Raw genomic sequence first — 25,307 nt, forward strand, 5'->3', positions numbered from 1 at the left:
CAGAGAGGAATCCCCATCGGACAGTTCTGCAAAGACTTCAATGAGAAAACCAAGGAGCTGAAGGAGGGCATCCCTCTCCCAATCAAGATCCATGTGAAGGTGCGTCTGTGAGGCTCGTTGTGGGTCTCTCTAACCCATCCCTGACCCTTAACACATAACCACAATCGTGGGAGGGAGGGGTGCTAATTCCACTAACTGCATAACATTATCAGAGCACTTCCATTATTCATACTCTACCACCGAAGTAAGCCTTTCCATTTGCATTCATTAATGAAGCAATACCCAGAGGATCTTAGAGTCAAGAAGCATTAAGTGCATGCAAGAAATGGGAATTACTCAGAAAAGAGGTGTTATGGGCTTGTAGTTTTCATTTTACACAACCACATATTGTTTGACTCGTCACACACCCCTCCTGCCTCTTTGTGTGTTGTTTCAAATCAGGAGTTGCGTCCTTTCAGCTGAATATGTGTGTGTTGTAATGAGGTTTGTGATGTAAGGAGGGGAAGCCTAATCCTTTAAAAGGCATGAATTTATTTTGACATGCAATATCCAGCAACAGCTTTGCCATCACATCTGGAGCCTCGCAGCTGCCCATCATTGCCATCTGCTGGTGGTTTTTAGTGTTGTGCTTGTTCTGTGCACACTGTACTGCGTCTTCTCTGTAATGTTTAATGTGTGCATGCAACATGTTTCAGCCTCTGAGACGAATGTTTCCCTGTTCAACTTTCCCCTCAGACTTGTCAATAGCTTTGAGCACATCTCGCAGTGCCTTTCATCTTACTTTAAAGGTAGACATTTTGGGAAATCCACTTATTCACTGTCTTGCAGAGAGTTAGATGAGAAGATCGATACCACTCTCATGTCTGTGTGTTAACTAAGGAGCTAGAGCCGGGAGGCAATTAGCTGAACATAAAGACTGGAAATGGGACGGTTGGGGGGCGGGGCAGCAAGCCTGGCTCTGTCCAAAGTAAAAACAAATCAGCCTACCAGCACCTCATTAATTAACATTATGTATCTCATTTGTTTAATCCATACACAAACAGACATGTAACAAGATTAGGAGTCTAAAGCCATGCCAGCGGGCAGCTCTGTGAGGCTGTACTTAGTCATAGCGGCGCTTTCAGCTAAATGCTAACGACAATGGCAATGCTAACATGCTGATTTTTAATTAGAACTAAACATAAAGTGCAATCCCATTAATTTTGCAGGTGTTTGATCATAAACCAAATATTAAACAAATTAAAATTTTGACCTGATGATGGCGCTAGATCAAAAGTCAAGGGATCACCAAAGTTATTACAATTCATCCTGTGGGGGGGCATGAATGTTGGAACCAAATTTCATGGTAAACCATCCAATAGTTGTTGAGATATTTCAGTCTGAAACAAAGTGGTGGACCAACTGATTGACATTGCCATCCATAGAGCAATGCTGCTAGCGTGGCTAAAGTTGTGGTTTTACAGGGAGTTAAGTGCTGGAACTATTTCTTGGCAAACAGTCACTAGGTACAGTGACCTCCTGGTGTCTTGTTGTCATACAGGTTGCCAGGCAACAATTTGTTGAGTTTTAGAGGTTTGAGTCGGTATATTTTGTTTAACTTTGGACAGAGCAGCCTCTATTTCCAGTCTTTATGCTAAGCTAATCGCCTCTCATCTATCTCTGAAGTTCAAAATGTTGCTCCCAAACCTGTTCCTACACCATCACGCCCAGTCTCTCTGTCTTTGAATGTTTTTGTTTTCGCTTTTTGATTTTGCCTGTCAGAAAAAGCCCGGTGCAGTAAATGTTTTTCATTTTATAAAATGGAGGAGGAAACAACTGCTACTCATTGGACCTTTGCAACCAACAGCTTTTCCATAGATAGAGAAAAATTCTGTTCCCTCTGTCGAAAGGTCACTACTGTTAGATTACACGACTCTGATGACAAATCACCTGCTCTGTGGTATCTTCTCAGCTCAGCCTACAGTTTATTGCACCGTGTTTGTTTATTTTATTTTTTATTTTTTGTCGTTATTTTTTTATGTGACAGATAATAGATGATCCAAAATAAACTTTTCTCAGGTGATTTATTGATTAGATCTAGATGTCAGATTTTAATAAATAAAGGTCTTGGGGCTAAGGACTGAATTTGCATTTAAAAGAAAAGGGTCAGAAGGCTGAAGAGATTATTATACTAAAAGGAGAGTGAATATTGGACTTACATTCATCAGGTGGCCAGAAACACAACTTCAAATGAATGATAATGTTGCTCTGTATCTACTGAATATGTAAATAGACCACTGTTAGCTAACACGTTCAGCATATCAACTTTATAAGGTGATAAATGTCTCAGCGTTATGTTCACAGCTTGTTGTGCTGCTCCCAAATGCAGCTTTAAATTATAGTCTCATTTAATACGAACCATTACAAGAAAAGACTAAATGAGAAATAACTTCTTTCTCTTTTTTTAAGAGGTGGGACAGTAACCGACATATCTAACATTATTGAATAAAAAAATACAGGTTGTTTATAGTATATTTTTTGTTTCTGTTACACTAACTATTGCAATGAACACAATAAGCAATTAGGCTCAAGGTATGAAAAAAATGAAGGAAGCACTACTTGAATCTGAGAGGGATGAGAGAAAAAGCAGGTACTCCTGATTCACTTGTATCATAAATACTGTAGATGAGAGGGAATGTTTTCCCCCCAAAAACTCATGTAGCCTCAATTATAAAGGCTTTTTAACTTTAACTTTTTGCAATTTAACGAAGCAATGTGCCTTGAATTTTTGGGGGGAATTCATTCTCTATCTCGTGAATAGCAGGTCCAAGCTCCAGTATGTTGAACTTGTTTTGTATTTTAATTACAATCTGCTAAAAATGTTTCAAAACGCAGGAAAACTCATATCTGTGCTTTTACTCAGTAAAATATTTTAATCATATTAAAGCATAATTAAAACATTTTTATTAATTTCAGTTATTATCAAGTCATAAACTGAGATACAGTGTTTTTGGTCAGGGCTGTAGCTACCATTGAGGACATGAGGACACATTTTCAGTATTGTTTCTTGGAATAATGAGGTTTAATCACTTTTGTTTAGTTACATCCTACAATTACATAGAAGGAACACATGGTGGGTTTTGAAGGCTAATTCTGCTTCTCCTTACATTCAACTGTGGGGGTTTATGAGCAAAACTCTAACCTAAGATGCCGTCGTTAGCATGTCTGGCTAACTGGCTAAGTTTCTGCCTACAGTAGTAATCTGAGCCAGTTTTACTTCCAGGGCTAAGGAGCATTTCATATAACATTATTTTGTGGGGTTATAATAAATAACTGGCTGATCTTACATTTGTCCTATCATACTTATAAAATAGGACTAACTAGCTCTACACTCCAACACAAGAACAATGCTGTTTATTTATTCAGTGTTACATGTTTTCTATATGGATCATTAACTGGTGAGGATGATGACTTTTTTTTTTATCTAAGAGCCATTTTACAAGACTCAGCTGGAAACATTAAAAAGTCAGTCAGCCAGCAAACTCACTTTATTTCCGGCAAAACCGACGAACATCGGCTAGAAATGATGAGCAAGCTTTCATCTACCACTGTCTGAATCAAGGACCCATTGTTCCAAAAATTACTATGAATTTCAGTGGTAATCTGCCAAGTTTGACATGTGTAGCAACAGTAACTAAGGGGGGTGGATTGGTCAATTAAATTAGTGAATAAATGTGGAAAAAAATGAAGTTTTATAGACTTCTTCTGGTGTCTAAGCATACATTCCTTAGGGGCGGTGGTGTTGCGCTGAGAGAAGTATGTCTTTTGTCTCTTATGTCTGTATTTCTTTTAAATCTTTCTGGCTGAGATTATTTATTCCATGAAAATCGCATGTTCTCATTCCCACCTTTGATCACAGGTTTTAATTTGAATTCTTCTGCCTCCTCAGCCTGACAGAACCTATGACCTGAAGATCGGCCAGCCCACAGTGTCTTACTTCCTCAAGCAAGCTGCTGGCATTGCGAAAGGGGCCGGCAAGACAGGTGAGATGTGCTGCTGCACTGATTTATCTGCCCTCACTCCAATTTTCACCCACTGAGCCCATCCTGTAACGGACACACGTCTCTCCCAGGGCTCGGTTTTGAGCTTTGCCGTGATTGATGTTATATTCATGACATGCGGGAGAACTCCAGCAGAGGAAGGAAGTGGCAAAGGTGGTGTGTTAAGAAAAGAGAATTATGGATTTCCTCCTGTTATGCTCCAAGCTATCTCCAGCCTCGTTTCAGTTGTTGACTCCTGATACCTCCCCTTCACAGTCTCCAACACACACATATATTCCCACTTTGTCCTCTTTTGTGCCAAACTTTTGTACGTTTATTGAATTTTTTATTCTTCGACATTTACGCCCTTAAATCTCTTGTGTGTGTGCATGTGAAGGCCACGAGACAGCGGGGATGGTGTCGGTGAGGGCAGTGTATGAGATTGCTCAGGTGAAAGTCCAGGATGAGTGCTTCAAAATGAGGAACGCCTCCCTTGAGACCGTCGTCAAATGCATCATCGGCTCGGCCCGTTCGCTGGGCATCAAGGTTGTCAACGAGTAAGTCCTGATTCTGTGCTCAGTGCACTTATAATTTTAATATGTTATATTGACCTGAGATACCATAAACCTGACCTGTGTGCACGCAAGCAGTGTTGTCAGAAGCTGGTCCTGTCCGTTTATATAGCTCTTTCAATGTTCTTTAAATGAACAAGGACACACAGTGTCACAAACATAAAGCTTCACACACATTCCTGCAGAGTTGCAAAGAAGCAGCAATTTAATGATCCTGCTGTAGATGCTGCTATGCCTCCTAACGGCCACTAGAGGTCAGAAAGGATTACAGTAAATAATACTAATAGCATGAACACCAACAGTAGCGTATTATCAGATGCAATTCAATTAAAGGCCCTTCGGCAAAAACAGTTGTAAGGTCAAAGGGCTCCATCAAAATTGGGATGCCTCCATCACATTTGATCTGTTTATGCTGCTGGTCCCATTCTGCAGTATGCAGTACCTTACCATACTAATACTTATATACTGTATCTACTTTATTTCCACTGTACCAATGTACCTTATATGATCAGGCATTATTCAGTATATATTTAGATTGTGTGTGGTCCTAGTTACTGATGTGATTTGGCTGCTGTAATGATGCAATTTGCCACTTGGTTTAATAAGATACTCTAAATATTCATCGGTCTGTTTGTCTGTCTGTGGTTAAGGCTTTAGTTTACAGCTGTAATACAATACACCATACTGTGTTGTATAATGCACTTACTGTTTTGCAGCCCCTCTCTCCTTATACAAAATAACATGAATAATAACATGAGCAGCTGACAATAACAAGCAGTCCAGTACAACAACACCAGGAATTACAGTCTCAAAAATTGCCGAAGAGGTAAATCAACAATTCTCAGAAAGCATCCTGCTGGACGTTGTGGTTTAAGATGCATAAGATGCATTCTACATAATAACAATGTCCCTTTTAAAAATATAAGAACAGACAAAGCTCTGACACAGTAGCTGTGTCCTGATTCACATAAATCTAAGCAGGTGTGTAGTGTGTTCACACTGGTAAAGTGACAAAATAAAGTATACTCAAAAAAAAGTCAGCATGCAGACTAAAAAACCTTCATTTTGAGTGTACGGTTGATGGACTCTCCCACAATGCAAGGAGCTGCTCACAGCTGTAAAAATGTAAACTAAATGTGGATGATAGTAAAACAGCTTGATGAACACTCCAGAAAATAACTACCAAACCCTTTTAAATTATATAGTTGCTGTTTATTTGTGAGGTTGAATTGGCAGTGACAAGTCACAGTTTGATTGATGTGTATCAAAAATACTTATCATTTATTACGTGCATAGCATTTATTTTGCCATGAACTGTTCTAGTTCAGTATTCTTGCACAATCACACTCCCTTAACCTGCCGCATCTATGTCTTCTTCGGTTAATGATATTGTACTTTTCACAGCGCAGAAGGAAACGTGCATCTACTCATAGACGATGACAAACATCTTGATGTGGTGTTTGTTGTCTACATTTCTCCAATTTTTTTAAATTTTAAATCACCAAACTTCAGAATGATGTAGGAACGCCATCCTTAACATTTTGTACTGTAGTTTCAATTTTCCTGTAACAGTAAATCAGAGTTTGGGGTAAATGAATATAATTTTTCTTTCCTTCTTTCTCTCCCTCCTCCTCTTCAGTCTCTCAGCTGATGAGTACAAAATCTTCTTGGAGCAGAGAGAGGAGAAGTTGAAAGCTGATGCAGCAGCAGCCACAGCTGCTGCCGCTGAAGCTTTGTCGGGCAAAAAGAAGTGAAGACCTGCAACGTCCATTATCGACGCCCCCATTCCTGTTGTTAATGACTCTATACATGAACTGCATTCATACAAAAACACTGTTACTGTTGTGTGTGTCAGACGTTAATAAACAGTCAGTTTTTAATGTGATTTTTCTTCTTCTTTCTCTGTGTCCTTATTCACATTTGTTGTTGAAACATTTCTTTACAGCAAATTGTTTGGTTTCAGTATTTTAGAATGATTTAAGAGCTTTTGCTACAAAAACATCCACTCAAATTTTGAAAATATTTATGACCCTGAGTGTTTCATTTTCTCTGAGCCAAGCTAATGAAACTGTAATTGCTCTGTCTTGGAAGGATTTGTACATGCAGTCTTTGTTATTATCTATTATTAACACACTGGAAGCGATTTGGCTTTTTGTCAGGTTGTGCAGATCACATGGACTGAGGGCAGGGCGATAACTCAGTATTATTGTTTGTTGACTTTAACTGGAATTATAACGTCACAACATGATTACATTTACATTTATTCAAGAACATATGATCTCGCCATGTTATCGTTCTACAAATTTCTAAATAGTTTTCTAAATTCTGAGATTATTTCAAGCAAGTCAAGTAATTAAAAACCAACAAGTTTCAAGTTACGAATTACTGAAGTTTTGTTTTACACATATAAAGGGTTTAGTCTCATGTAATGCATAGAAGTTAAACTAGTGCTGAAACAAGTAATTAATCAAGTCAATAGACAGAAAAACTGTAACCTGTTAATTGTTGGTATTTTTGCTTGATAAATGACTTAAGTGGTTCTAAAAATGGTTGACAATGACTTTTCTGTTTTTTCTGTATAATATCATTGTAAGTTTGGGGTTTTGAAGTGTTGGTCAGACCAAACAAGCAATTTGGAGATTTCACTTTTTTGTTGGACATTTTCCACTATTTTGTGACATTTAAATCAAAACAAATTAATTGAGCAATCGCAAAAATAATTGACTAATCAAAATAATCATTAGTTGCAGCCCTAAATGCAACACAGTTCATTGCCAGGAACATCAGTTTGACTATTTCTATATGTGAGTTTTCCTGCATTTGCCATATCATGATGTAAATTGATTTCAGGAAATATTCTTATTAAAGCATAGGTTCACATTTTTTTCAAATCTGTCTTAAAACAATCCTCACCTTGGTCGCTGTAATTGTTCCTTCTCTCTTTACTGGATGTAAAGAAATCCCTCCCTAAAGCAATTTCAATGTGGTGGGGGATAAAATCCACAGTCCTTTTTCTGTGCAAACTTCTGAAGTTCAGCTGAAACTTGCGTATCTTCCAACATAACAGTCTGGATAAAAGTGTTTGTGTTACTATTCCTCCTCCACAGCTCAGCAAATAAACACTGTCTGGGGAAATACAAAGAGGGCCACTATGGACAGGAGGAACAATTACAACAACCAATAACTACCAGTGAGCCTGTGAGTATTGTTTTAAGTCAGTTTTAAAAATGTGACCCTATCCTTTTTTTTATATATATATATATATATTCATTCTAATAATGTTCTCAAACATATCACCCAGCCCTATATGGACTCTACCTTTTTATATGAGCTTTGAGTAGTGTAATTTTCATCTTCATTGCATCTGTAATATTATTTGGTCCAGTGAACATGAAATCTAAAACTGTCCTTACTCCTGCCCTCTTAATAACCTAACATGCCTTCTTACACAACATACAATATGCTCCTCTCTGGTGCAGTACTTGTGTTTGCCAGGAGAGAGCAGCAGTCAGCTGTGCAGCACTTCCTCCACTGCTCATCTTCACTCCTTCACAGACACTGCAGCAGCTATTGATGGAACAAAATGTTCGTTCGCAGAAAACCAGTATAATGTTTCTGGCTTTGCCTCATTACGTATAATAAATTCTGTATTATCTATTATGTGGCACAGTTGAAGAGATCTGGCAGAAAAGATATTATATTAGGCCTCAATCCATAAAACCTTCTATCTTTTATCTATCATGATTTACAGAAAATGGCTTATCTGTGTATTTTTCTCTGTGGTTTTGATTAGGTTCACCTTTCCATCCTGTGGCGACAGAGCATCAGTTTGTCCCACATCCCTCTTTACTGTACCTCTAATTTTAGCTCCCCTCACTCTTTCTTTGTCTCCCCCCTCTATCCAGCCCTCCCCTCTCTGATCCTTCTGAATGGAGGCTGAGAATAGACGGGAGGCTGTTTCAGTCAGAGCTCTTGAGCAGGAATGCCTATATATGGAGTCTTACACCACGGCGAGCGCTGATAGAGTCGCAGGTACATCGAGTGGGCTACTGTGATTTGTAAAGAGGGGTGGTGGGGGGGTCATATGCCTACTATTTTGTGTGTGTGTGCACATCATCATAAGTGGGAGGCCAACTGTGTGTGCCCGTGTGCACACGCTCGCACGCAAAAACCTCGATGCCAAGTGTGCGTCAGTCTGAGTCAGATAGTGTCTCATTCTGTCTCGTCATGTGTGTGCGTCAGTGCTGTTGCTGAGCGAAACTCGCTCCAGGGGAAGAAATGGAGGAGAGTGTATGGGAGGGAGAGGAAAAGAGGCAGGGATGGTGGGATGATGATGATGAGGCTGAGGGAGGAACAAGGGGCTTGACTATGACGACACAAATGCATCAGCCGCATTAAGTGCACTTTAATATAAATGCATTTGTATGACAATCAAATACACTTATAAGCAACACAATAGAACACTGGTCCACAATGTCCATTCTGCAGTAAGTAAGATGTTTAGAATATATTCCATCTTATGCAATAAAAATCTCTTTCTTATATATACAGACCAATAACTGTTTTCATACAAATGTACAAATGTGTACAACCTTTCTGAAAAGAACATATGCCTATATCCACAGACATAATGCATATGCAATAACATCTTTTTCAAATATCACACATACAATATAGTAATTTTACACATGTATATTAACTTAGCCTTTAATAGCTAGAACGTAGGAATCAATCCTTTACTTGACCGTAGACAACTCTACGTGAGCATGTCGACACCATGGGAATAGTACCATTCTCAACCCGTGTCGCTTAGTAACTGAATAGAAATAGCACCCCATCCCTATTTTCATTTTTTAAAACAAAACTTTTGTATTCTAACCCCTCTCAAAAAAGAAGAATCGCTCATTCACATAGTCAATTGTGCCTCACTACACCGCACTCCAGTGGAGCAACGATGTAAATGTCCATGTTGAATGGACATGATAAAGAGTTCAGAGTTCAGCAGGTCAGGGCCGTTTCAGGCACACAGGAGCCGCTATAAGCTGCCAGCATTGCAAATATTGATGCTGCAACAATATCCAGCTGACTGCCCTCAGGCCAGGAGGGACCTGAAGAGCCCACATTCAGAGTCTAATGTACAGTACAACGTAGCAGTGGATTTGTGGCATGATCAGAGCTCCGGCAAACTTCCAGACAATTTCTTGTTTGTTGTTACATCTTGTAAAAGCAATGGACACCTTCAACATTCTTGAGATCTTCACATGCCAGGATCTCTTCGCATGTTTTTGTTTTTTGTTTGCACATCACATTGATACACAAGATTTTAGATGGAGAGATAAATATGAAATGTTAAAGGTCTGAAGCCGCAAACTCAAAGCTCAAAGTATCTCAGGTTTAAAGTTGATTGCTATTTATGAGTTTTGATGTCGCCTTTAAGGCTGTGAGGAAGAGTGCTATCAAATCAGAGCTGTATTGGCTCTGAAGACCGGATAGAAGAGAAATCTTTCTTAATTTGATGTACGGTTAGTGGTCATCCTAAGGATGTAAAAAAATTGTAAACATTTGACTTCCAATACATTTGAGATTTGGGTTTGCGTTGCTGCATGTCAGGCAAAAGTGCTTTAATTCATCTCCCTATTGAAATAGCAAGAAATGTTTTTTGTTTTTCTTTGTTCACAACAGATTTTTCACTACGAGTGAATACAAATGCGCGTCTGGAAGTTAAACAGCGCTTACAAGTTCAGAGAGGTTTCTCTGTCTGATCATATCTGAAGCTCGTGTTACAGAGAAGCTGAAAGACACCACATGGACTCAAAACCCAGTCAGTTATGAGTCCATGTGGTTGCACCATCATGTAAATGTTGCACCAGTTTTGTAGTAGTATACAGATTAATGACTGAACAAAAATATAAAGCCAATCTTTGTTCTTAGGAGACATGTAGGAGTTAAAGTCCTTAAGTTGTATATACATTATGTATATTTATACACTTAATTATTTTTTACTTTTCAGTAAAAGGGGCTCCACAAAATATGACAATATGCCATACTTAATGAAGTAAGTCACAGACTTATTTTAGAACGGAGGAACACTTCCACTCCCATCTGAAAGACAAAAGAAATGGAAAAGAGAGAAAGAGGAAGTTAGTGATGTATTTTCAGAAATGTTTTTTCATCATTTAACAACAATAAGGTTAAAAAAAGAGAGAGAAATGAGTCAGATTCTTACCTTTGTGGAAGCACTGTGGCGATGGATGACATTGGAGTTGATACAACTCAGGTTGTTGCCCTAAGCCAGGGGCGATCGAGGCACCTGCCCCAAACATGGGTTCCAGGACGGCCAGTTCCTCCAGGAGGGACTGAGTGCGAGACACAGCGGGCGTGGGCGAGACGATGGGCGTGGAGGTGGCGGGGCTGGGGGAGGCAGTGAGGATGAGGGGAGGGGAAGCTGGGATAGAGGAGCAAGAGGACACAGGAGATGAAACCACCTCGATCTCCATTGCTTCCTCCGCTAGCCTCTCCCCTTCCGCCTTTGCCCCGGCCTCAGCAGCCACAGTCGCCCTGCACCCAGCCATGGAGTTACATTGCGCCGATTGGACGCTACAGAAGTGGCCCACTCCCTCAAACTGGGAGGGTTGGCGCCAGCACACTGGGGTTTGAGGAGAGGTTGGGCTGGAGGGATTGGGCATAGGGGAGGTGCAGGGGGAGGGGGTGGAGGAAGAGAGGCCGGTGGACTGAGGAGGAGCGAAGTCGCCTTGGAGAAGGGTTTCTAGGATGCTCTCTTCAAACAGAGAGTCATCATCGTCGAAGAAGATGGGAATGTCCAGACCTCTCCATGCTTTGATGGGATAAAACTCCCTAAGCATGTGGACTGAATCAACATCAGCAGTTTCTATGGTGGGAGACAAGAAGGGGGAGGGAGGGCAGGATGAGGGTGACATGGAGGGAGGAGAGAGTTTGGACAAGAGTGGATCCAGGTAGAATCCCTCTGCCAGTGAGCTGATATGCTGAGCTAAGAGGGAGATTTCTGCCCTCTCCTTCTCCCTCTCTCTCTCCAGGGAGAAGAAGGAGAGGCAGGGCTGTTTACCGGGTGATGCCTCAGGGGTGAGGAGGCCCTCAGGGGGACACTGGAGGGGCCCCAGTGGTACATCTACATATAGTGGACCCCGAACCTCGGGCAGGGTCATCACTGTGCAGTCGCCGTCTCCGGGGCTATCAGGTGTGGGGGGCAGTTTCTCATAAATGGAGCCACTGCAGGGGTCGACAGCGAAGAGAAAGTCAGTGGATGGTGTAGGCAGTGTGAGAGGGAGCTTGGTAGACAGGGTGGTGGGGGGAGTGGGGCTGGAGGCGGTAGTTGGTGGGGCAGAGGAGGAAGCTGAAGGGGCAATTGAGGTGGTGGCGCTGGCTGTTGTAGCAGAGGGCGGAGGAGTGGTAGTGCCAGTAGGGTCGAAGCTGAAGAGGGGTTCACCGAATGGGAAGCTAGCCCCACCAATCTGGGGAGTGTAGGGTGGTGTGCACACAAACTCTTTGCTCTGCTGAGCTTGTGAGGTGGGGACAGGGGGGAGAGGCAGGGGGAGAGCTGGCAGTGGAGGGTCGAGCTGGAAGGAGGGCGGCAGGAGAATGTTCTGGGTTAAAAAGTCTAAGTCTGCTACTGTTTCAACAGTGACTGGAGTGGGGGAGGAGGCAGCTGAGGGGCTTTCTGTAGGGTGCTGCTGAAAGAAGCTTTCTTCTTCCAGAGAGGAGATACTGGAGCGAGGGTCACCCTCCAACTGCATGGCCTCAGCAGCAGAGCTCCCTGGTTCATCAGAGGAGCCCACGCTGCAGCCAGCAGTGCTGAAGTCAAAGGACTGTGCGGACAGGCCGCTGCTGCCTGGAGTGAAGACCTGGTCTGGGCTGGACAGGGTTTCTGGAGACTGGAGGCTCAGACCCTCCTGCTGAGAGGTACCAGCACTCAGAACCAGGGTCAGCTGGGTCTGCTCTGAGCTGAGCTGCTGACGCACTGACCAGGCCTCAGACTCACTGAGAGGGTGAAGAGAAAACAGAGGAGAAACAGGGAGTTAGGATGGTGTTTGTGCCTGTATTACTCAGTCTTTTGTCTCCAAATTGATGAGTGGCGTGTAGTTTAAAAAAGGCTGTAAATACCTGATGATGTAGTTGTTGCTGCTGATGGGGATTTCTCCGGGCTGCAGCTGAAGCACCATGTAGAGCCAAAGCCACGACTGGTCCTGAGCTTGCACACGCACCACCATTTCAGCTCTGCCCTCTCCTCCTTCTCTCACTGTTGAACAACAGTCACAGCACAAGTTGGCATCGGTTTGTAATCCTATTAATCATCATAGTGTTTTTCACTGCGTGGATGTGTCAGTGGGCACAATGTGTGTGTAACTGTGATGGTTGTAACTGGTAGGTATGTGTGAAGAGTACACTTACATAGGCTGCGGTGCTGAGCGGAGGCATGTGACAGATCCTGTGGGTGGAGGAGGCTGTACCAGGAGCGAGAGCGTAAAGCTGTCACATCAAAGCCCAGATAGGCGCTCACACTGCAGGAGAGAGTGGGTGGTGATACGTTAGGAGGATAATGTTTTACCCCTTTAAGTTATCTCATAAACAGATTAATATACCAGTTCATATTAAAGCAACAGGTGGAGGTGAGGTGCTATTCATGTGAACTCACCTGTCTTGGGCAGTCTGCAGCCTCATGTCCCGGCTGTGCTGGGAGTGGAAGCAGGCCAGGAACAAGTTGGTCTCAGCCAGGGGAGGGGCGGAGGTTGACTCCCTCTCTGCCCCGGGGCCGGAGCGGGTCGGGTGGGGCTCCAGAGGGGAGCAGAAACACACCCAGACAGGGTTGGAGGTCCAGTAGGACCCGGCGGCAGGAGAGGTGGAGGGGGGGGAGAGGCAGCGAGCTCGGATCAGAACCAGCTTGTTCCCAGCACTCTGCCTCCTCACGGACTTGGAGGTGTTGAAACGGCAGCGGAAGAGACGGTCTATAGAGGAGAAGATGAGAGGAGGTTCATTAAAAATCATCTTCGGTAGTCAGTCTGCATTAGGCGGAGGGAAAAAATCAAACTTGTGAATTTAATGTGTACATTTTGTCTTACCCATCTCAAGTGACGTCGAGGTTGACAGGTTGGTCCTCATGATAAAGTGGTCTGAGGCGTCGATGATATCATACACACTGTCTCCCTGTGCCACAAGATCCACCTGGAAAATTACGAACAGAAACGTTATTCATCAAACCCAAAAGTAGAGCTTGAATATTCCTTTACTAAACTACGAATAAATCGGTTCTGTGTAGACTCACCATGGAGTGTCCGAGGTGCTCGGAGACGCTGTCTGACAGGTACAGGAGCTTCCCTTCCCCCGTCACCAGCATCAGAAACCCCGGCAGCGCCTGCATCAACTCCGACAGTTCGTGGAAAGACAGAAACCTTGCGCTCTCCTCAAGACTTCCCGCTTCTAGAGGAAAAAATGGTGGAAAGGAAAAGAGCAGAAAGGGGTCACATTTGTTAACAAATCTGAACCTGATAAAAATGAACATATCTGATCTCCGCAATAGGAAAAAAAAAAAACAGTGGCCGCAGTGTGTTTCAGCACCATGGACAGCGGTGCGGCTGTACTTATGGTGCTATGGCATTTCAGCACCACGGACAGCAACAAATTGCCATTTAAAGGCTTTTATCAGCTTCTATGTCGATTATTTCCCATCAATTAAATGACCCACAGCTACAGTATATCCGAAAATGAGATTTATATCAAGACAATTGCCTGCGGTGCCACTGAAACACTTGTTGATTCATTCCACTACTGTGAGAGTCTGTCTTTGCAGCAGTGCTACATGAGATTCATCAACAGGTCGTTTTTATTGAGAGTAAATTCATTCTTACCTTGCGTGAAGAAGACGGATTTCCTGGTGTACATGCAGGCAAGTGACATGATGTGCAGGTATGAGAGCCGCGCTTTATCTGCATCGGATATCGGCAACAGGTCCTTCAGGTTCCGGATCTCGGCGTTGATCTGGTCCCGTCGAGCCTTGGATGCTCCTTTGGTTGAGCGGTACATTGTGGCCGGTAGTTGCGGTGAACTATCGAAATTCCTCCAGTTGTGAGTTGGAGAGCTGTGAGCGGAGTGTTGTTTAACGCCGTGCCTCGGCTGAAGTCGAGGTGCCCTGTCTCCGAGGTGTGTTAAGAGACAGGTTGCAAAAGTGGGAAAGCTCTGAGGTGTGTTATTGGACTTTCATCTCAGCTGTTTTGTTTTGTTTTTTACAGAGCAAGGTTCAAAAACCTTCTCCTGTCCTGTCTCCGTCTGCTTTAGCTCCGCCACAGCGTCCAGCTCGGATGCTGGCTGGCTGCTGGATGTCTGTCCCCCCTTTCAGAGTGCAGGCTGTGGTAGCCGTCTCTCGCACTGAAGTCCGGAACCCGTAAATCTGGTTGAGGGACTCTGCTCGCAGGTCCCTTATATAGCCTGGGACTCCACCGGAGTAGGGGGGCTCCCAACGCACCAACACCGACGTAAAACGGAGAGAGGGGGGTGGAGAAGAAGGGGGCCGAGGGTCATAGATGTGTCTCATATCAGTGTTACCATTGGTGAAACTCTCCCCCCTCCCTCTCCCGTGCCCTCTCCTTTCGGTGACTCTTTCTCGACGTCAGCTCTTCCCTCTACTCGGTGATGACGTCGGGCTGAAATCGGGAGCTCCGGCGACGCAAAAAGCCCGATTTGGACAAAACCGAGTAAGGGGCGGAGCAACCGTAAAACGTAAACGGAGTCACCGGACTCCGGTGTATTGGAGGAGGAGGAGGGGGTGCAAGGGGTGGGGAGGTGGGGGTGGATGGGAATGCTGGGTTGCATACGAAATAGGTCTCTGTGTTTATGTGTCTGGCATCTGAGGTAGCTATAGGCTTTACCCGTCATCGCCTGTTTGCCCCGGACCTGTCAGTAAACAAGGCAGGTGCTTGTTAGGTGCGATTCACCAATTCATTTTGACCACATTTTACTGTCAACACTTTGAACATGTGAGATCGATGGTGCTTGCTGCTCAGCTGTGCCGCAGAGCTGAACACAACAAGCCCAGTCACTGAGCTGCTGTTTACAGGAGGCGGACATGGATGCTGAGGCTGGTTCACATCGCTCCGTCTCTCCGTCGCCTTTTATGAATGGACATCATTCCTGAGCAGCTGAAAACAGGAATGAATGCAGAAACCTGCACAGAATTTGCAGATAGCCGTGCCTTCACTGTAATTTCACATTTTCTTGTTGTTAAGAGGAAATCTTTGGCATTTCGTGAACATGTTTTCTAAATATAGGCGATACGACACTGAAACGCCATGTGTATGTATTTTTTAATTCCATGTGTAGCCTACTGTGTGAGCCACGTCAAAGATTTCCATTGCCTTGCTATGGACAATAAAGTTTTTCCAAATTCTGAGAAAACAGTACACAGACGAGAATAGACCTGTTTGGAAGTGGATTTGTTTTGGAAGTTTTGATTTTGATAGCTTTGTAGAATAAAAACATGGACCAGGCTAATAATCATTGGAAAACAGGGAATGACCAGCTACCCATACTGAAAGAAACAGCACAGCAGCTTGACCAGTAAGACACCAGTATATGACCCTCAAACACCAGCAACCATCATATTATATATCATATTTTCCAGTATTACTGTGCTAAGTTAACTGTTTAACAAATGACGTGTCTGTGTGAATCAGGGTCGGCGCTTTGTTCTCTCTCTGTTTAAAACTTACAAGGACGATCTTCAAAAGAAAAGTGAAGCAATTTTAATGAATGACATTCATGACGCGCGCGCAAACAGCAGCAGGTATTGCGCAACCTGCAAACCCGTCGCCAGTGGCACGTGAGGTAAGCCGTGCTGTATCTAAAAATAGATCTCACAGGTGACCGACACAAGGACCCGCGAGGCAAGGACCAAAATAGACCTGTAGTATGTACTTCACATGTGGAGCCGAGCACACACACACTCACACTCACACTCAGGTTTCATCCGGACAAATCACGCACACATTTGTCACACCTTCTTTAATTATTTTCGGGTTTTGTGTGAAGAGACGGGAGGGGTTTGGGATGGTGGCAAATATGTTCCTTTGAAAACTAAATGGAGAAAATGGCACCATTTTTTCTTTCAGTAGCAGGACTTGATTTGCAGTCACAGTGTGATCTAAAATCTCTTTTTGATGTGTGTGTGTGTGTGTGTGTGTGTGTGTGAAAATGTGCATTACTCATGTTGTGAGGACATCGATCTGTTAAAACTCACTTCCCGTTTGGGGAAATAATGCAGGTCCCCTCAACGTAAATCATCACATTTTAGGGTTAAGACTCGGTTTATGGTTTAAATTGAGAGTTATGGTTGGGGTAAGTCAATGTTTCCTTAAGGGATGGAGACGTGTGTGTGTCTCAGTGTTTATTTTACAAAATATTTATAAAAGCATACAGAACCTGATCTATTATCTACTTCAACTCAACGAATGAAGAGTCATCAGGATAAGGCCGATTTGTTAAGAAAAATCGATTATTTTGCATCATTTGTCAATAATATGCAGAGCTCATTGATGGATCATCCTGCTTCTTGTTGGGGACCTTCAGCTTTACTTGTTTCGGTCCCTCTGTGTGCCTGGTGCTTGTGGGTCTGCCTCTGTGTCTCCTCCTTTGAGGTCTGTTTGTGTCTCACATTTCTTTGGTTTTCTTCTTGGATGACTCATCCATCTCTGCTTCCTCCTCTGTAGTTCCATTACTGGTTCCTGTTTGGTAATGACCCGAAGGTACCAGATTGGTACCAGATTATCAGAGAAGAATGACAGATTTGCATGTAACGGTACTGATGAGTTTTCTCTAGTCCTCATTCTCAATCTATACAGTTCAGCTTCACTCAAGGCCTTGAAGCCGTAGAAATGAGCGCTATGAGTTTGTCATCTCTGCTGCACATCACATGGGGCGAGCAGCTCCACTAGAGCAGAAATACATCGCACACCAGTCTGTTGCTAAAGTGGGGACCATAACGTGTCAGGACAGTGACATCCGTTTTCCTTTTGGCTATTCTGGATGCAGCGTCACACTCGTTCATTAGTGCAGCTCACTCAGAGAAGACATAATTGTACAGAGGTTGTGCAAATCTTTTTTTGACCGACCCTGAAAGGACTAAAGTTGACTCATGTTCTCTTTGTTTCAGGTGCATCTAATAACCTTTCGCTTGGTTTGATGTGGCTCTGTTGTATGAGTTTGGTGTCGAAGATCACCCAGATATTATTTCTCCTTCTGGACGTGATGATTACAATTTGAGGACTGAAGTACAGCGTTCAGGTGTCACAGGTGAGTTTCCTAAGGTGGGGATGTCTGCAGGGCAAAACTGGAAAAGCGCAGTGAGAGTATATATCATGAGTTTATAGTCATATGGTTCGATCTGCCTTCAGGACAAGATTTAAAGTATCTGGTTGAATTCTGTTGGAAAATAGACTTGTTATTTTAATTTTAAAACACCACAAAAATTCTGATAGACACTCATAGAACAGGTCTAACTGGCTAATTCAAGTCAAAGCAAGAAAACAAAGTGATTATTTATAGAGTGCATGGGAAATTGGTTCTTCAGAAAACCTTAAATCTCCATTTGAGCTGAAACTATTGATTAATCAATTAGTCAGTCAACAGGAAATTAATCAGCAATTATTTTGATAATCCATTAATGTGAGGGAAGGTTGTATTATCTCCTGGTTATGGAAGTGGTTAAACATTGATATTACAGTATATTCTTTTAAAAGAAGATGTCAATAACACACATCTTTTGATAGTTATTGGATACAATGCTTCTGCCTGACATTTCACACAATTTACACTTGTTTCCTTTCATGTTATATTGCTTTTCAGCACTGAGTGTGTCTCTCATTGCCTTGCGGTAATTTTCCTACACCCCCTTTGTTTCGATTTTCTTCCTTCACAGGTTTTCTTTTTTGCAAGTTCAGGAGACATGATCACTTATGCTACAGTTGTGACAATCTCAGTCCTTATTTATACAGTCTGATTTCATGTTTCATGGCAGGTAATGACGTTGGATTACATTTTAGACTTGCTACTGTAAAAAGGTTGTTTATTATATCGATCTGCACCACTTCTATCTCTCAGAGCCTCTTTCAGTAAAGCCCCAAGCTCTCAGGAATGGCCTCATACTGCATTATGGCATTTCCTTACCCCTGATTTCTCTTGTTTACACAATCTTCTAACCTTCACCAGTAGTTTGGCTGGAAAAAGTGCCCAAAGTTCTTGTACCTAAAATCTTCAAGTTTTCTGTTTCTTCAGCTGCCACAAGGCAACGAGTCCACAAGTTGTACTCTGTGTTATAACATCGCAAATATGGTCTTGGTGTCATTAGCAATCGTAAAATGTTCAGATTCTTCAACATAACTACTCCAGCATTCTTGTTTCTTGTAAAAAAAAAAAAAAAACAACAACAAAAAAAAACAACAACATTAAACTGAACAGACAACACATTTAGGTCTACTGCATCATTAACTAGCCTATAAGCAAGTCTGTGGCTTCATATTGGCCATCATTAGACTAATTAATGACAGACAACAATCTTTAACTACAAAAAAGTCTTATTTTCCAAAGATGACTGACTACAAAATTACTTTCATCTCTGGTTTGACCTTGTAGTCTGTCACCATCAACCACAAATTAATTTGATAGTGAATTATTTAGATTCCAACTCTCTTTATACTAAAAGGACCATGCCAGTGTTTGTACATGAAAAAAGTTCACTTTATGTAAGAAATCTTTGCATATAACTTATCTTGATATAAGTCATTTGGATCTTGGACACAAGGATGCCTGGTGCCAGGGAGGAAACCATTCTAGCCTGGCAATTTATTTGTTATAGTCATCATTTTTATCTGCATGATGGTGAAGGGGGCGGGTGTCACCACTGGGGTTAAACTTATTTATTCTTTTCTTTTATTCTTGTCGGTTACGTTACCTTTTTGTCCCTTCAGTTCTTACCTTCATGCAGTAATTGAGATGAAAATATTTGATAGTCGTGACCAATGCGGAGACTGAGTTACAGGCTATTAAATAAGTAAGTACAACTTTATTTATGTAGCACTTCTCAAAACAAGGGTTACAAAGTGCTTCAGTGCTTCACAGTTACAAAAAAACAAACAAGATGAACAAGAACAAATCAGGGCAAGAAAACGCCAATAAAAGAGAATAAATAGGTTTTGATATGAGATTTAAAACACTCAGCAGAGTTTGCTGATCTGACCCCCAGAAGGAGACTGTTACATAACCTGGAGTCAGAAAAAGCTCCGTCACCACAAGTATTCAACTTTGAACCTTTGTTCTGATGACCTGAGAGGCCTAGACCTGGACCTGTATGGGATTACTTGTATAAGGTGAAACCACATTGTGTTGTGCCTTAAACGTAATTACAATCCTATCAATGTCAGTCTGTCTGTCCGTCGTTCCACCACTTTGGTCCAGACTGAAATATCTCAACAAATACTAAAATTGTGTACAGACATGGTTCCCAGAAGATGCATCCTAATGACTTTGTTGATCCCCTGACATTTCCTCTAGCGCCATCATGAGGTTAGCATTTATGGTTTTGAAATGTCTCAACAGCTGTTGGATTATCATGAAATTTGGTGCAGACATTCAAGTCTTCCTCAGGATGAATTGTAATAACTTTGGTGATCTCCTAAGTTTGTGTTTATTGCTAATTATCAAATGTTAGTATGCTCACACGATAAACATTATATCTGCATAACATCAGCATTTTAACATTTTCATTGTTAGCATGTTAGCATGCTGTTAGCATTTAGCTCAAAGCACCACTGTGCCTAAGTACAGTCTCACAGAGCAGCTAGCAAGGCTGTAGAGTCTGCGCCTCTGGAAAGCAACTTTGAGTTAGAAGCCTGGGAACCTAAAGTGCTGTTGTAAAATCTCAGCTGTCTGATTTGGGGCAAAGTCAATAACTTTAATAACAATAAGTTTTGTTGTGATTTAACTGCAGGCACTAATCTCCTCAGGACAATTGTGTAAAACGGCCAGATGTGAAAGTTCTCGAGGTTTCACAAATACATAAAGCTGTAAACACAAAATGTTCATACCTTATGATGCCCAGTGTATGTACAGTGGTTCATTGTATAACACAACAATTCTCTGCACTCTAACCTAATAAATAATATGAGCATTTTCAAGCAGATCAATGGTGTTTAGTGTAAAGTAGGAGTGACTGATTCCCTGTTGTTTGAATAGAGCACAACACTGAGTCTGCTGCTGCACATGTGAATCTCATTTTCTCTGGATTTGTGACTAAGCACACATCACTTTCTTCAAGATGTAGTGTTTTCAGAGATTGCCTTAAAAAAAACAGCGCTGGCAGACTTTCTCTTGGCAAAAATAGCACAAATCTTTATGCAGGAGCTCCCAGAACAAAAGCACTCAAAGTTGTTTGTTTTTTTCCACCAAGCAGTCTCGAAGGTACTTAAGCTGTCCCGGTGTCCCACACACTCTCTTGTCTCAAGCGCTGCCATTGTTGCGGTTGTCATTAAAATCCCTGCCATCATGAGACGGGGTTGTGTTGGTATCATAGGTGGGTGGCAGAGAGGAACATGGCTGTGGAGAGGCGGATGGGTGAAGAGCGAGGGGCCGGAGGGATGAGTGCCTCGTCTCCCTGACAGCAAATGGACTCAAATGAATCCAATTAGTGGGCCGTCTTTGTGCCAGAAACTCCTGTTTGTCTCAATATTCATGCGGAGGCTCATTTAGTCTTATAACCCTCTTTATTCTTCACACATCCAGACACATTAAGTCGGGCACTCACTCACTCATTTTTCCACTCATTCAATAACACCCTCACTTCGCCACTTGCTCACTCATTGATTTGTTTACTCAGTCACTCATTCACAGGGGCATGTCTGGTACAAGGCGGGGGGGGGGGCGTATATCTTAGCGTGTTAGCATGCTAACATTTGCTAATTAGTGCTAAACACAAAGTGCAGCTGAGGCTGATGGGAATGTTGTTGGTTTTGCAGATATTTGATCAGAAACCAAAGTATTGGACAAACAGAAATCTTGACCTGATGATGGCGCTAGAAGAAACAAAACCAAAGGGGTGGACCGACCAACACTGCCAACTCCTAACCCACCCGCTCACTCACTGATTCATTCACTCACACCTTCACTTTCTCAGTCATTCACTCACTTGCTTACTCAATCGAGCACTTTTGCTCACATTTGTTCTTTCACTCACTCACTCACTCACTCACTGACACCTACACTTATCACACATTTTCTCTTATCCACACATTCACTCTTTCACTCACTCACTCAATTTCTCACACAATCACCCACTTTCTTTGTTATCCATAGGTTTTACTTTTTCACCCACTCATTCATTCACTTGCTCGCACCTTCACTTGCACACATTGTTATATCTCTCCTAGACAGTCACTGTTTTTATTTCTGCCTTCACCCATTCACACAGATTTCTCACACATTCACTCACTTTCTCTGTTATCCTCACATTCACTCATTTACTCACTCTCTCATCCATACGTTTACTTTGTCATTGATTCACCCAGATTCACTCACTCACTCACATATTACCTTGCCTCAACATCTCAAATTCACTCATTCAATCTCTCATTTAATCTCTCACTGGCCCCCTCATTCGCTCACTTATTCACACAATTACACTTATTCACACTTACTCTCTGTCACTTTCCTCCACACACACACTGAGCAGATGTACAAAGGCAGGATTATTCTGGATCTTTCTGTACACACACACACACACACACACACACACACACACACACACACGTACACATTTTTCAGTAGCAGTCGCCAACAGGTGTGACTTTCACAGCTTTGGTCGTTGGCAGACTGAAACTGCGGATGAGGGACGAGCAGCATGTTCCTCCACAACCTTAGTCATCACATCACAGGGAACAGAGAGTATAGATCATCAGTCTGTGCAGCAGCTCCATCATAGTATGAGTTATGAAGGTTTATTACTGATAAAATGTCAACATTGATTACTGATAAAATGTCAACACTTTTATCGATGATGAGAGATAGATTTAGTGTTTATCTCAAATGTAAATGGGGCCTATAAATAAGTGAATTATTTTTGGACCACTTCAGGGTGAAGAGTGCAGGAGACGAGGAGGTAAAAGAGGCTTGGGGCGGGGGGTGGGTAATTTCAGGGTAAACACAAAGTGTGGTTCTCATGCCAGAGGTGAAAGATACTTGTCCATTTTTCCCTCTAAGACCGTCTTTTCTTTTTTCTGTTTATTTTTACACCCAGAGAGTCAAGGTCTGCGCTCTGCTTCTTGAAAGGAAGGAGCTAATCTGTCGCCTAGCAACACCTCCCACTCCTGCATCGAAGCAGCAGCAAGAGAGAGGATGTGGAGTAAAGAGGAGAGTTGAGGAAAAAAGATAGACATTTAGGGACACAGAGAGGTAGAAGGGGACGACTGGGGAGCTGAAAGATGGACATTAGTGTGTAAGATCTGAATAATCGCGTACTACAAGCTATGAATGAGGAGACTATCATATACATGTACGGCTCGATACTGCATACATATATACTACTTCCATATACACACTCTAGCATTAATATGTGATTGCATACACAGTCATGTACAATACATACATAAATAAACACATGCATATACACATCTACACAGTCTGTTCTATTGTTTTTATCCTGAATCTGTTGTAACTATTTGTTTAACCTGAATTTAAAAGGCTAACAGGGTCGGAGGCTGCAAGTTAGTTTCAGCCAGACGTCCGATATACTGCACATTACATCTGTTGCGTTGTTTCTCCCTATGTAACTATGTTTATCTGCACTCCTCCTGTTAATAAAAAGATTTCAATAGACAATTCAAGGATCCGTACATTATCAAAATGAGGATTTATTTTTGTAAAAATGTAAATCGCCTTAGAAGATACACCTTGATAAGGATGAATTCATATCATCATACAGTCTGCTGCATTGACAGTTAATGAAAAGATACTTTACTTTAGATTTTTATATATATATGTATATATATATATATATGTATATAATATTTTTTGTCATTTTTGCCTTTATTGGAAAGCGACAAAGCAGACACAGACAGTAAACATGGGGAGAAAAAGATGGGGTATGACATGCAACAAAGGTCCAAAGCTGTTTCTGAACCAGGGATACTGTTATATGGTATGAGTTTTAACCACTAGGTCACCAGGACGCCAAATAGACAGATTTTTATGTATGAAAACATCTGTTGTTGTATTGCATTTTTACATAATTACATCAAAGATCGAATCAGATCAAATAACAATATTAATACAACAAAATCAAATACAGTTTGCAGTACAGGCTAGGACTGATTGAAAGTTGATACTTTTATATCATAAAGAGATTTACAGTATTTTATGATAACAGTTCTGAACATGAAAAATAATTAAAGCTAACTTCTCTGTCTTTTTGTTTGTTTGTTTTTATATTTTGTTGGGGGCAGTATTTTGTCTTCATGTCTCATAGTGCAGAGTTGATAAATGGACAGGAAATGAGGGGGAAAGAGAGAAATGGGGATGACATCCAACAAAGATCTAGTTGCGGTTACGTGGTACACATCTTAGACGCCTTGGCCACCATGATGTCCCAGAATTTCTTTTTCCAGAATGTCTTGAGGGAGACCAAAATCATTATGACAGGATCTGTTGGGACTGAGAACTTCTTTAAAACTTAAACAGCAGGTGGGTGCTCCTCCCACACTCTGGGTTACGTGAGGTCAGTGGTTCCCAACCTTTTTGACTTGTGACCATTTAAAACAAAGAAATGTCTACGTGCAACCAGTTCAGAGTGATTTTCCCTTTTATTTTAGTCTATTTAAGTTTATTTAATAAGTAAAAGTATCCAGTAATTTATAAGAAATAAAGCAAAGACTCAAGGAAAGCATAACTTTTAATACCAGGAGTATGTTTTTTTTTCTGCTTTCCTTTTAGTCATCTCGTGACCTCTCAAATGTATCTTGTGACCGAGCCTGCTCTAGGTGAATCCTACCTCTTACCCAATGCATGCTGGGACAGGTTCCAGCCCCTCATGACCTAGGAACAGAATAAGTGGTGTAGAAAATGTAAGGTTCATTAGTTCGAGCCTCAAATTGTGTCTCTAAATATATCAGCAACACCACAAAGGCAGCAACTGTGAAATAAGGCTGTGGATGTAGACAAAATAACTACAATTCAGCCAGAGCAAACGTTCCAGTGTGTAATCATAACATCTACAATATCATTACGACATTTGAACATGCATGTTGTCTGCTGTTCAGCTCACACACCAACAGCTTCTGACTACATGTCACTCTGTCTGATTTGAAGTCTGTCAGATCCGTCGACAGACAGACGCAACCTGTGAATATGAAACCATACAAACACCCACACACACAGCTCCACCTACACTCCTGCTCCTCATTCCCGCCTTTATCCATCACGCCCTACCTCTTTCTCTCGGTTTGGCTTTGTGAGCAGATAGCCTTGTACCTTTTCTCTTCACTTTTCAATATCCAGTTTATTTTTAGCAGCCAGTGTACAGAACAGGGGGCAGAAGTTTTTCACTAGAGCTCTTTAGTTGTGTACCAAGTTCTCTGTCTCCCCAAGGTCCCTGGATTATACTTAGACTCACAGGAGAACATGGGGACAATAACTCTGCAAATAGCCA

At 42.0% G+C, this 25,307-nt stretch overlaps 2 protein-coding genes and 1 long non-coding RNA gene across 3 annotated transcripts in view; 2 read left to right on the forward strand and 1 right to left on the reverse strand.

The window, feature by feature from the left end:
* mrpl11 (mitochondrial ribosomal protein L11) overlaps nucleotides 1-6,476 on the forward strand; it is a 34,896-nt gene extending 28,420 nt beyond the window's left edge. The window contains exons 3-6 of the mRNA XM_044205902.1: nucleotides 4-99; nucleotides 3,929-4,022; nucleotides 4,417-4,576; nucleotides 6,231-6,476. Coding sequence (XP_044061837.1) covers nucleotides 4-99; nucleotides 3,929-4,022; nucleotides 4,417-4,576; nucleotides 6,231-6,345 — 465 coding nt within the window. The 3' untranslated portion in view covers nucleotides 6,346-6,476. The remainder of the gene's footprint in view (nucleotides 1-3; nucleotides 100-3,928; nucleotides 4,023-4,416; nucleotides 4,577-6,230) is intronic.
* A 2,504-nt stretch (nucleotides 6,477-8,980) lies between these two features.
* npas4a (neuronal PAS domain protein 4a) lies at nucleotides 8,981-15,023 on the reverse strand. Its single transcript, XM_044205898.1, has 8 exons — nucleotides 14,473-15,023; nucleotides 13,890-14,044; nucleotides 13,687-13,789; nucleotides 13,263-13,572; nucleotides 13,019-13,128; nucleotides 12,731-12,866; nucleotides 10,818-12,607; nucleotides 8,981-10,693 (listed from the first exon to the last, which is right to left on the reverse strand). The coding sequence occupies exons 1-8, from the start codon at nucleotides 14,645-14,647 to the stop codon at nucleotides 10,665-10,667; spliced, it is 2,808 nt and encodes a 935-aa protein (XP_044061833.1). The 5' UTR covers nucleotides 14,648-15,023; the 3' UTR covers nucleotides 8,981-10,664.
* A 2,240-nt stretch (nucleotides 15,024-17,263) lies between these two features.
* Nucleotides 17,264-23,466, forward strand: LOC122880604. Its single transcript, XR_006378980.1, has 3 exons — nucleotides 17,264-17,414; nucleotides 17,769-17,908; nucleotides 22,902-23,466. It is a non-coding gene; the product is annotated as an uncharacterized LOC122880604 (long non-coding RNA).
* Nucleotides 23,467-25,307: the final 1,841 nt, after the last annotated feature.

The sequence above is a fragment of the Siniperca chuatsi genome, linkage group LG8, assembly GCF_020085105.1.
Source record: "Siniperca chuatsi isolate FFG_IHB_CAS linkage group LG8, ASM2008510v1, whole genome shotgun sequence".
NCBI classification, from domain to species: domain Eukaryota; kingdom Metazoa; phylum Chordata; class Actinopteri; order Centrarchiformes; family Sinipercidae; genus Siniperca; species Siniperca chuatsi.

Coding starts and splice junctions, on each gene's coding strand:
- npas4a (XM_044205898.1), bottom strand. CDS start 14,647: ATGTACCGCTCAACCAAAGGAGCATCCAAGGCTCGACGGGACCAGATC. Junction 13,790..13,889: donor AGCACCTCGGACACTCCATG/GTGAGTCTACAC, acceptor GTAATTTTCCAG/GTGGATCTTGTGGCACAGGG. Junction 13,129..13,262: donor CTGCAGACTGCCCAAGACAG/GTGAGTTCACAT, acceptor TCTCTCCTGCAG/TGTGAGCGCCTATCTGGGCT.